Genomic DNA, 12500 nt, shown 5'->3' on the forward strand with positions numbered 1-12500 from the left:
TGGTATGCTATGGGAAGTTGCTGTGCTAATGTTATGCTATGGTATGCTGTAGGAAGATGCTATGCTAATGTTATGCGATGGTATGCTGTAGGGAGATGCTATGCTAATGTTATGCTATGGTATGCTATAGGAGGATGCTATGCTAATGTCATGCTATGGTCCAGTGTAGTCCAAGGCCGTGCTGCTGTATGTTAATGAAGCTAAAGGCCGCTGGCTCCTGTAGTGCCCCAGTGTGTTGTATTTATTGTGCTGTGTGTGCCTGCAGGGGTCCCAGCATCTCCCGCTGCGGCCTGAACGGACAGCACAGAGAGGTGATCGTAGACACGGACATCCACAAGCCCCGCGGCATCGCCATACACCCCCAGGCCCAGTAAGGACTAGCATGCAAGCATACACATGTGTGCACATACACACACACACACACACACACACACACAGCACACCATCACAGTGTGGCCACACGGCAGGGAACACGGAACATGGAACAGAGATCAAGGCCTCTAGAATCATGGGAGGAGTGCTAGTAGTTTCTCAGGCTCTTTCTCATGGTCTTACTGAGAAACAGGACAATCTTGTGATTGTGAATGATATTCTGAATTCGGTTGAACAGTCTTACAGTGATGCATTTCTCATGATTATAGTGGCACATGCTACTTTCATAACACATTAAAGAATATTTGGAATGACTAAAGCAGCACTGTTTAGTCTGTCTGCATCTGTCTGTGTCTGTGTTTGTGTGTAGTTATCTAGCCGTCCCTCTATACAGTGTGTGTGTGTGTGTGTGTGTGTGTGTGTGTGTGTGTGTGTGTGTGTGTGTGTGTGTATGTGTGTGTGTTTGTGTGTGGGTATGTGTGTGTGTACATGTGTCTGTGTGTGCATGTGTGTGTGTGTGTGTGTGTGTGTGTGTGTGTCTGTCTGTGTCTGTGTGTATCTAGTTATCCCACTAAATACAATGCTGTGTGTGTGTGTCCTTGAGGAAGCTGTTCTGGACAGACTTGGGCGGCCGTCCCTCTGTGGTGGGCTCAAGGCTGGACGGCGGCGGCCGCGTGCTGATCGCTCGAGAGGGTCTACTGACCCCTAGTGGCCTGGCACTGGACCGGCATGCCGAGCGGCTATACTGGTGCGACCTGCAGAGAGGAGCCGTGGAGTCAGCTGACCTGGACGGGACCAACCGACACACACTGACCCAGACGCAAGTAGGTGAGGCTTCTATGTCACACACACACACACACACACACACACACACACACACACACACACACACACACACACACACATACTGTACACATACACACACACACACACATACACAAATCACACAACCAATACACACTGACCCAGACGCAAGTAGGCTAATAGCTGTCCGGTGGAGTGTGAGGCAGAATGACCAATGAGCCTTCGTTTTATATTTTACAACCCCATTGTTGGGACAATGTCTGATAGTCTATGTTGCTCCAACATCTACATCATTCCAGATGTGTGAGACGCCCATGGCCTTGGCACTAAACGGACCCCTGTGTGATGAACGTTGGCTTATGAACTGTGGACTAATAACAATCATCATTTCCAAAACGAACGTCAAATTTGGATTGGTCTGACCACAGGACCGTTGTCGTAGCCTGAAACATATGGGCGGTAGTAGCATAGTGGCTAAGGAGCTGGGCTTGCTTGCAGTAGCCTGAAAGGTATGGGAGGTGGTAACATAGTGGCTAAGGAGCTAGGATAGTATGCTGTAGCTGAAAGGTTGTAGATTCAATCTTGACCTCCATTGTTGTTCCCTTCAGCTGGGCACTTAACACTGAGGGCCAGATGTACTAAGACAGTGCTAATAGCGACTTTTTGTATGCGCAGAGTGCGAACGCTGTGCTTTGCTATATTGCGTGGAATTTACTAAGAGCTCACTTCATTACGTTAACTGCGTTCCGTGCCGCCCGTTCCCGCCCCCTTTACCACGCCATTTGCGCATGCAGCTGAACAACGAGCGCAGTTGAATATTGCAACATTAAAAAGAATCAAAGTTTAACGATCATAAATGATACAAAGAGATGTCAACGAGCAGCGACAGACAGATTACAGTTAGGCCTAGTATTTCTACTAATCCACTTAAAAAATACTTGAACTATTTACTGCACGTAGACTTGGGATATGATTTAATGCCTAACAGATTGGGAAGTGTAGGCTATGTCATGAAAGAGAAAATACGATTATAGAGAGGCAAACAAAAGTTAAGGTTGCTTTTGACAAAGTACAATGAAGAAAACGGATGCTCTGAATATTGATTCAGCTGTCTCTAAAAGTTTTTCTAATGGACGCATTTAACCGCAATCTGGATTACACCTGCTTTCAGAAGGCGGAAGTTTTTCAACGCAAAATAGACGTGCGCTGTTTTCATACATCTGGCGGAATACTTAATCAATCGCTATTAGCACCTCTCCTCCCCTGTACTTGCGCGTTACACCCATTTTCAGCTGATCCGCCCAGGAATTAATATCAGGCATCCCAACCTGCAAAAAGTCATTTCAGGGAGGTATCCCTACCCCACCCCCCCCCCCCCCCCCCGGCAAAAAAAAAAGAGGAAGACAAGGCAATAATACAGGCTATAGCCCAGTGGTTCTCAAACTTTTTCTTTCATTCCCCACTTTGATCAAGGGGGCTTTCTCGAGCCCCACCTGTCCATCATCGCTCTATAGAAAGTATAGGTCAAGCTCAAAATTGTCATATTTATAACGTCACTTGCTAAATATACATCAGTAGGCCTAACAAATAACAGTTAGGCTACAAAAGATAAATATCAGTTCAAAAATAGAGAAAATAAAAATATAAATCAATGACCAATAACGTCAGTTTTTTTGTCATTGACAAGGTGTCAATCCTTGCTTCAAAAAAAGCTGATTTCCAATAATACAGCAAAAGGGCCAACTACATGCTACCATTGTGTTATAAATGAAGTTCAACACTCTCAACCTCGTTCAAAATCTTATTCAGGTCAAGCCTTGACGCGAGCGCTTCCCTGAATGAAACAGTCCGTCTGTTGCGCATCGGGCACCACCCTCTTTATCACGACGATAGCATTTCTTTTACCTGCTATCGTCTGTGCGCCAACTGAGCAAAGTCCCTCACAGTTTTCCCATTTGATGTCCTGTTCTGCCAGGTAGACTAATTGTTGAGATCAATGTTGAATAGTTCATCTGCAGTGGCCCTACTTTTGGCATATTCAGAATAGAATATCTTCGCCCGCTGTCAAGTTAACAAAGCGGACATAAGCAATAACTAAACCACCTTTGTAACTGTCGGTGGCCTTGTCCACTTGCAAGGCAAAACATGAGTGTTTGCGTTTGTCAAGCACTTGTTCTTCGAGATCGCAGAACAGCAATTGTGTCGTCGGACAGATAGCCAAGATATCCTTCAATTTTACTGCGCTTGTCTCGAACATAAACGGGTTTTTTTTTGTTTCCGCTGCAATTAAAATTCCGACATCATGTTTTTCGGACTATGGTTCCAGGACAGACTAACATTTTCATCTGGTCAATGAGATAGGCCTATAAGAGTATAGCCTAGATTACCTTGTTTGTGTTTGTTTTGTGAGATGGAGGTGCATTCTCGTAATTATCAATAAAGGAAGGCACAGGCTACAGATTAAAAAGAAATCTCCGGTTTTTCACGTCAGCTCGCGCCCCACCTGGCATGTCTCTGCGCCCCACTAGTGGGGCGCGCCCCACAGTTTGAGAAACGCTGCTATAGCCCAATGCACTTCTAATCATGTAAGAATATGTAGATTACTTTATGGCCTGCTTATAGCCTACTATTAATGTAAACGGCTTTTATTCTTATTCCATTGCAACTTTAAACAGGTCTAAGGAGTTTGTTGTTTTCATGTAGCATGGCAAGCCGGCCTGAATAATATGCACTTGAAATGAAACCATGATACGGTTCGGGAGAAGAGATATAATCCCGCCCACACTGGAAATTGATTGGTTGACTTACCGAAACATGCCAATCAGGATGCTTCATGAGACACACACGCATACTATCACACACATTAGGTGCGTTTGACTTGACGAAAATCTGCGCAGATCTGACTTGATGTGATGCATGCTGGGTTAAACAGAGTGCATACTGGGACAGACGAAATGCAAACTGGTTAGAAATCATGTTCGACTTCTTGCAGTCGCGGTGGGAGTTACCTCCGTGACATCATGTCACATGTCCTTACAAGATCTCGGGAGACTGCGTCTTAGCTCAGCCAGCGCAGTTCAGCGCAGTTCGTTTTTAAGCAACTGCGCTGGCCAAAACCCACCCCAATGACGTCAGTTCAAAGTTGTGATAGGGCCGTTTGGAAGAATCTCCCCATGACGAGTATGACAGGTGTCTCGTTCTGCCTCCTTACCCAAGACACTAGAGCGGACCAAGACGGATCAGTTCAACTGCACTAAAACCAACGTCTGGGATGACGCTGGAGCTTATCCCTGTGATCCATCTTGCTCTGTTCTAGAATCTTTGCTCCTTACGTTAGAATGTGCTAAAATGAACAGAAATCGAAGGGATACCTTCTTATTTGTGTTTTCTGGAACAGCGGTAGGCTAGCCTACTGAAAACGTGAGGATATTCTGCTATTTTATGCTGTTGGTTAAATATATACACACGGAAAACACTTGATATTTAATGAATGTGCTGCAATGCAGGCCTGTTAACTGTATGACAACAGTGGTTTATTTAAACACATCATATCAATTTATTTCGTCAGTCACCATGCTCATTTTAATGAGTAAGAATAAAAGTTTTACTGTATTTAATACAAAATCCCGCGATATCTACCGCGATATCTACCGCGAGGTCTCCAGCAGGTCTCTCGCGAGTAACTTCAGCTACGTAAGCTCAGTCAGACTGTCCGGGATGAGCTGCGTGTGCTAGTCGCCCCTCCTGCTAAGACTCTGCAGCTCTCGTTGACGTATGAAGCCAGCCTAAGTCTAGCCTGGTCCTAACCATCCCATAATACTACCATTTCATTTCGTATTATGGTCTGGCATTTCTTTGCTCTGAAGCGCTTGCAGGAAGCGGGAAGTAACGCCCAGTTCTGGTTTGAATTGATTGGACAGCTCTCACCCAATCGGCGATAGTTACTCATAACAACATAGCGCAGGCGTTTAACGTCATCGTCACGAGCGCCCTCCCCCTTTCGCCCCCACCAACCCGTCTCTTCGTTTATTGGCTGCTTTCTGGAGGGGGGCGTTCTGTTACAATTCTACCGAGCAGAATGCTCCACAGGGGAGCACGGCCAGACTCGTAGTGGAGGCAATCCTTGGCCGGAAGTACGTGGATGGCTCGCGAGGCTAGCCTAAGTCAGCCTAAGTCAGCCGCAGCTCATCGCAAACGCACCTAGTAGGTGCATTCGAGTTCGGAAACGGCTGACTTCGGCTGACTGCATACGTCAACGAGAGCTTGAGTGTCAACGGGAGGGGCGAAAGTTTTAGGTGCAGATGGTCCCGAACACGATTTTGCAAATTTGACAGACGTGATTCGCGTGAGACCTCGCGGGAGATATCGTGGAGTTTGTGTGCATTAAATACAGTATTTAACTTTCATTCTTACTCATTAAAATGAGCATGATGACTGACGAAATAAATTGATATGAAGTAGTTTAAATAAACCACTGTTGTCATACAGTTAACAGGCCTGCATTGTAGCACATTAATTAAATATCAAGTGTGATTTTCCGTGTACATGTAACCAACAGCATAAAATAGCAGAATATCAAAACCTTTTCGGTAGGATAGCCTACCACTGTTCCAGAAATCACAAATAAGATGGTATGCCTTCCATATCTGTTCATTTTAGAACATTCTAACGTAAGGGGCAAAGATTCTGCAACAGAACAAGATGGATCACTTTTGACAAGCTCAGGTGTCATCCCAGACGCTGGCTGTGCTGATCCTAAAATGTTAACTGCATCCATCTTGCTCCGCTATAGAATCTTTGGTAAGCAGGCAGAACGAGACCCCTGTCATAATCGTCATGGGGAGATTCCTTCCAAACCTGTTCCAAACGGACCAGGGGGTCAAGGCTGTGTTGATTAGCTTCGGCAAGTTAGCAAGCGCCATTTTCAATTATGGCGCCTCATGGAGCATTTAGAACCAGCTCCGTGCACGAAAATCCGTGTTGGGCACGAGCTCTCATGCGCGTACATGTTGGTGGACGGGTACCTACAGCCAATCATTACTCCGTGCGACCCTCCACTGGACTCACAGGTGTGCGTTCCCGAGCAACTTTTTCTGCTTGTTTTTACGCGGCAAGCAAGGTATGTGCATTATCGCCACCCTCTGAACTGGAGGATGACTCTTTTTACAGAATGTCCAATAAAGATCAATGTAGGTCCATGCGTCATTTCCAGCTTTGGGTCTTTGCGCATGGTCAGAGCCGACTGGCGCTGGATCGGAGCTCCAGTGTTCAATATGGCGTTGACGAAAATTGGCCGGATTTACTAGCCTAGCATCGGCCATTCATTTGTATGGAGGGCGGGACTTAGTCACGCTCTCCAGTTATATATAATAGGTGCGTTTGACTTGACGAAAATCTGCGCAGATCTGACTTGATGTGATGCATGCTGGGTTAAACAGAGTGCATACTGGGACAGACGAAATGCAAACTGGTTAGAAATCATGTCCGACTTCTTGCAGTCGCGGTGGGAGTTACCCCCGTGACATCATGTCACATGTCCTTACAAGATCTTGGGAGACTGCGTCTTAGCTCAGCCAGCGCAGTTCAGCGCAGTTCGTTTTTAAGCAACTGCGCTGGCCAAAACCCACCCCAATGACGTCAGTTCAAAGTTGTGATAGGGCCGTTTGGAAGAATCTCCCCATGACGAGTATGACAGGTGTCTCGTTCTGCCTCCTTACCCAAGACACTAGAGCGGACCAAGACGAATCAGTTCAACTGCACTAAAACCAACGTCTGGGATGACGCTGGAGCTTATCCCTGTGATCCATCTTGCTCTGTTCTAGAATCTTTGCTCCTTACGTTAGAATCTGCTAAAATGAACAGAAATCGAACGGATACCTTCTTATTTGTGATTTCTGGAACAGCGGTAGGCTAGCCTACTGAAAACGTGAGGATACTCTGCTATTTTATGCTGTTGGTTAAATATATACACACGGAAAACACTTGATATTTAATTAATGTGCTGCAATGCAGGCCTGTTTAACTGTATGACAACAGTGGTTTATTTAAACACATCATATCAATTTATTTCGTCAGTCACCATGCTCATTTTAATGAGTAAGAATAAAAGTTTTACTGTATTTAATACAAAACCCGCGATATCTACCGCGATATCTACCGCGAAGTCTCCAGCGAGGTCTCTCGCGAGTAACTTCAGGTACGTAAGCTCAGTCAGACTGTCCGGGATGAGCTGCGTGTGCTAGTCGCCCCTCCTGCTAAGACTCTGCAGCTCTCGTTGACGTATGAAGCCAGCCTAAGTCAGCCTAAGTCAGCCGCAGCTCATCGCAAACGCACCTAGTACCTCCATGAAACGGACCTATCAAGTCCTTGAACTGACGTCATGGGGCGGGATACAGCCGGTTGCATGCACGAAAAGGCAAATGCAGAATTCGACTGCAGGTGTCTTCATCCCGCGAGTTTTGAGTGACGTGACATGGTCGCATTTTTGTGACATGATCACAACTTTTCTTCAAGTCGAACAACACGTCTAACCAGCATGCACTGCATATGACTCAAATTACGTTTCGACTGCATGCGTTTGCAGCCGACTTGACATGTCGAGTGCACCTAGTAACAGTCTCTCGCTCTGCCTCTCTGTCGTGTGCGCGCTACACAGATGCTGTGCGCGGTTTTGAGCACAGTCTGTGTCATGTGTGCGCGATCTTGCCCGCTCGCTCTAGATTCCGGGAGATTTTAAGTAATTTGCGGGCATCAGTGAGTCGTTATTAGGTGCGTTTGCGATGAGCTGCGGCTGACTTAGGCTGGCTTAGGCTGGCTTCATACGTCAACGAGAGCTGCAGAGTCTAAAGGCCCCGGTACAGTTCACGCACCCGACTTGTCGTGCGACATGTTGACGTCACGGGGAACGTTGTAACCATGTATACTTGCGCGTGGTAGTCGCGACACAATTTGCAGTATTCTCCTGAACGGAGGCACGGTATCCATTGACGTTAATGGCAGTAGCAACTAGCTTCTTTGCTGATATTTCAGACTTAGCTTGCACAACTGAAGGATTAGCCTACCATCTCGTTTATGAGATGAGCTTGTGTAATCTCCCTAAATGGAAAGATATATATATATTTTTAGGTCTAGCAGATATCCTTTGGTTGAAAACAAATCTCTTCCTTACCTTTTGCTGGAATACTTATGTGCCTCGGTCCTAGTCATTTCCCCTAATATCCTCCTGTTGCAACTCTCACTGGTAACTTCGTTAACTTATCCAACGTAGTTCACGACTGTAAACAAATCAGTCATCCAAACGGCAACTCTCGCTGCAGCCTAGCCAAGTTAACTTCCCACTTTTCAAACTTACTATTATTCAAACTTCATGACTACAGTCGTTTTAAAAATGAATGGGCTTATTTAAGATGTTGGATAGGCTATATGATAATGCCTGAATGTGGTTTATGTGGTTGATGACTGTATAAGGACACTGGCTCCGTGAGCTTGGCTTCAATCTCTTCCTAGTTGTCGTGCGAGGTTGGCGCGCGCGGCTGATAAAAAATGTTCGGCGTCCGACAGGTCGGCGCGCGGCTGAAATGTGGCTTGCGACACAGGAAATTACGTCATTTTGACGTCACATTGTCGCGCGACAGGTCGGGTGCGTCGAGTATACTTCTAGCATTAGCAGGAGGGGCGACTAGCACACGCAGCTCATCCCGGACAGTCTGACTGAGCTTACGTACCTGAAGTTACTCGCGAGAGACCTCGCTGGAGACTTCGCGGTAGATATCGCGGGATTTTGTATTAAATACAGTAAAACTTTTATTCTTGCTCATTAAAATGAGCATGGTGACTGACGAAATAAATTGATATGATGTGTTTAAATAAACCACTGTTGTCATACAGTTAACAGGCCTGCATTGCAGCACATTAATTAAATATCAAGTGTTTTCCGTGTGTATATATTTAACCAACAGCATAAAATAGCAGAATATCCTCACGTTTTCAGTAGGCTAGCCTACCGCTGTTCCAGAAAACACAAATAAGAAGGTATCCCTTCGATTTCTGTTCATTTTAGCACATTCTAACGTAAGGAGCAAAGATTCTAGAACAGAGCAAGATGGATCACAGGGATAAGCTCCAGCGTCATCCCAGACGTTGGTTTTAGTGCAGTTGAACTGATCCGTCTTGGTCCGCTCTAGTGTCTTGGGTAAGGAGGCAGAACGAGACACCTGTCATACTCGTCATGGGGAGATTCTTCCAAACGGCCCTATCACAACTTTGAACTGACGTCATTGGGGTGGGTTTTGGCCAGCGCAGTTGCTTAAAAACGAACTGCGCTGAACTGCGCTGGCTGAGCTAAGACGCAGTCTCCCGAGATCTTGTATGGACATGTGACATGATGTCACGGGGGTAACTCCCACCGCGACTGCAAGAAGTCGGACATGATTTCTAACCAGTTTGCATTTCGTCTGTCCCAGTATGCACTCTGTTTAACCCAGCATGCATCACATCAAGTCAGATCTGCGCAGATTTTCGTCAAGTCAAACGCACCTAGTGTCTAATAAGGGGAGAAGGACCACTAGCGAAATACTTCCGCATGGTACTGCAACTAGAGGGCGATCGCGAGCAAGTGATGAATGAATGGGTAGCAATGGAGCTGAACCCCCCAGTACCACATTTCTCGTTATATAATTTTTTCTCCTAAAATTGCATTAATGCATGCGATGCAGGATAACTTGACTTGACAATCAGCTGACCAATACAATTTTCAATATGTGTTGTTATTCCTAAAAACCCTTTCAAAGTTTTCATGTCACGTGACACAAGCGAACCACTTTACGGCCATAGACCTAAAAGAAGGTTCAGCTTCACGACGGTCGTAATCGGTCGCGATTGTCGCGAGCATCCATGAGCTAGATGCTAGCATGTTACAGGGAAAACGGCCCATCCTATGAAAAGCAGAAAGGACATGAGTGACTTTTTATTTCATTTCCAGTGGAAAACCTATACTCAGGTAGCTACTACGACAATGTACATTAAGAAATGAAGTTGTCAACTGTGAAAAAAACGAGTTCTAGCCGCTTAGCCCCATAGACCACAATTCATTTATCACTTGCTCGGCAACGCCCCTAGCGGAATTTCAACAGATTGCATGAACAATCCGGTACAATGGAGTTAATAGGAAGTGGACCGGCTCTCCCTAAAGGGGCTCTGGACATGATTTCTAACCAGTTTGCATTTCGTCTGTCCCAGTATGCACTCTGTTTAACCCAGCATGCATCACATCAAGTCAGATCTGCGCAGATTTTCGTCAAGTCAAACGCACCTATTAATATGCGGGAGACTCCCGGAACTTCCGTGAGACTTGGATGTCTGTAATATGCATGACACGGAAAAGCGCAAATAGCCATTTTCAGCCCCCACGGCAGGCAGTCTGCGCGTTTCCCTCATTGCGGCCTGTCTGTACATATCCTCCCCATGTTTATACTCGCACGTTACGCCTGAAATGGGCGCAAAACGTTAGTACATCTGGCCCTCAGTTGCTCCTGGGACGATGTAATGGACTTCTAAATCATTCTGAACATTTTAAAAGACCAGTGTAATTTTTCCAAATGCCAAAACGCTGTGCACCATTATCATGTATGGTGTATGGTGTAGCCCAGTGGTTCTCAAACCTTTCCTGCCAATCCTCACTTTGGAGGTGGGGGATTTTCGAGCCCCACCGGACCACATTGTCCACCATTTTGGATCCACATGACAGTTCCTGTCTCAGTCCGGTGGATCAGATATTGTTTGGATTCATATGTCTGTGTACGACTCCTTTGTTTGTGTGTGGCTATTTTGTTTTGAATCTATGATCTTAAAGGCATTATTAAAGATGGACACAAAAAACTAATATCCTCCTGTTCATCACACCCCACCTGTCTCTGCTCCCTACTAGTGGCCCCCCCACCCCCCCACACACACACACACACACTTTGAGAACCACAGGGGTAGCCAGTTTCATTGATTCTAGTGTAAGCTAATTGTTGCAGCCGACGCTACAGTAAGTGAACGGAATGCAAGGTGTAGTGGCTGTGCCTGTTGTGGAGGTGTTGGGTGTGTGTGACATCTCATCTCCCCTCCCGCAGGTCACCCCTTCAGCCTGGCTGTGTTCGAGGACTCCGTCTGGGTGTCAGACTGGCAGGGGAACCAGCTCCTCCAGCTACCCAAGACTCCGGGGGCACACACACCTCAACGCCTCGATGCCAACATCGTCCGCCCGGCAGGGCTGGTCATCATACACCCCTTGGCCAAGCCTGGTGGGTGACCAACACAACACACCAACGTTGTTGAAAAGTTAAAGTAGCCAGGGCACCATGAACACATGCTTGATTTACTGTATCATTGGTAAGAGTGGTGAATAGTGACAATAACACAGTAGATCAGTCAGTTATTCCAGTGTGCAGTGGCTGCTTTGGCTTTTTCACTTTCATGATCCTGCTACTCACCAGCACCTACAGAAGTAACCTGAGGCAGCTGTGCACAGGGACTTTTGTTTTGAAGTACCCCACCATTGTTATTTTATCACCCTAGCACAGTGGTTCTCAAACTTTTGCGACCAGCATTAAAATACGGTGGCATAGGCCAATTTGAAATATATTTTACATTGTACGTACTGTTTTGCATTGTTTTTTTTGTTTGTTTGTTTTTTCAAGAAAGATAAAAACTAGTTTAAATTGAACAATAGTCATTATATTTACATTTTATATCATGTGATTATTTTGTCTTTATCTAATAACATCTTGGAGACTCCCAGAGAACCACAATAGAGAGTCCGCATACCCCCAGTGGTACCCTTACCACAGTTTGAGAACCACTGCTCTAGCATACATACAGTACAGTAAGACTCCACCATTATCTGAACATCACTCTAAAATCATACTTGCTCACTAAACTAAGAGCACTATCAGTCCAACACATAACTACATCCTCACTGGTCAGCTGTCCATCCAGTGATGTCACTTCCTCTCTCTGCTCAGGGGCGGATATGTGTCTACACCAGAATGGGGGATGCACCCAGTTGTGTGAGAGCAGGCTTGGATTGGCTCACTGCTCTTGTCACTCACAGTATATCCGATCAGCTGATGGCAAGGGCTGTGTGCCAGCTGGCGAATCCACCACAAGGACTGGTTAGTGTCAGAATGTTCAAAACATGAATATTGACTATAGTCTAATATAATAATATGTGTTGTGTTGGATTTAAGACTGACAGTACTGTGGAATATGTCTGCTCAGAGTCTGGAGATGGAGAGTCCAGTGCTCAGTCCCAGAGGAAGGCTCTGAATGATGAAGGCTTT

At 45.9% G+C, this 12500-nt stretch overlaps 1 protein-coding gene across 1 annotated transcript in view; it reads left to right on the forward strand.

Annotated features, from left to right (window-relative positions):
* The window catches only part of egf (epidermal growth factor), a 39885-nt gene that overhangs the window by 18607 nt on the left and 8778 nt on the right, over window positions 1-12500 (forward strand). Inside the window, exons 11-15 of the mRNA XM_062549924.1 lie at window positions 266-370; window positions 977-1200; window positions 11292-11462; window positions 12183-12332; window positions 12439-12500. The exon at window positions 12439-12500 is cut by the window's right edge and continues 58 nt beyond it. Of these exons, the coding sequence (XP_062405908.1) occupies window positions 266-370; window positions 977-1200; window positions 11292-11462; window positions 12183-12332; window positions 12439-12500 (712 nt within the window). The remainder of the gene's footprint in view (window positions 1-265; window positions 371-976; window positions 1201-11291; window positions 11463-12182; window positions 12333-12438) is intronic.

Source organism: Sardina pilchardus, chromosome 11, assembly GCF_963854185.1.
Source record: "Sardina pilchardus chromosome 11, fSarPil1.1, whole genome shotgun sequence".
NCBI lineage: Eukaryota > Metazoa > Chordata > Actinopteri > Clupeiformes > Clupeidae > Sardina > Sardina pilchardus.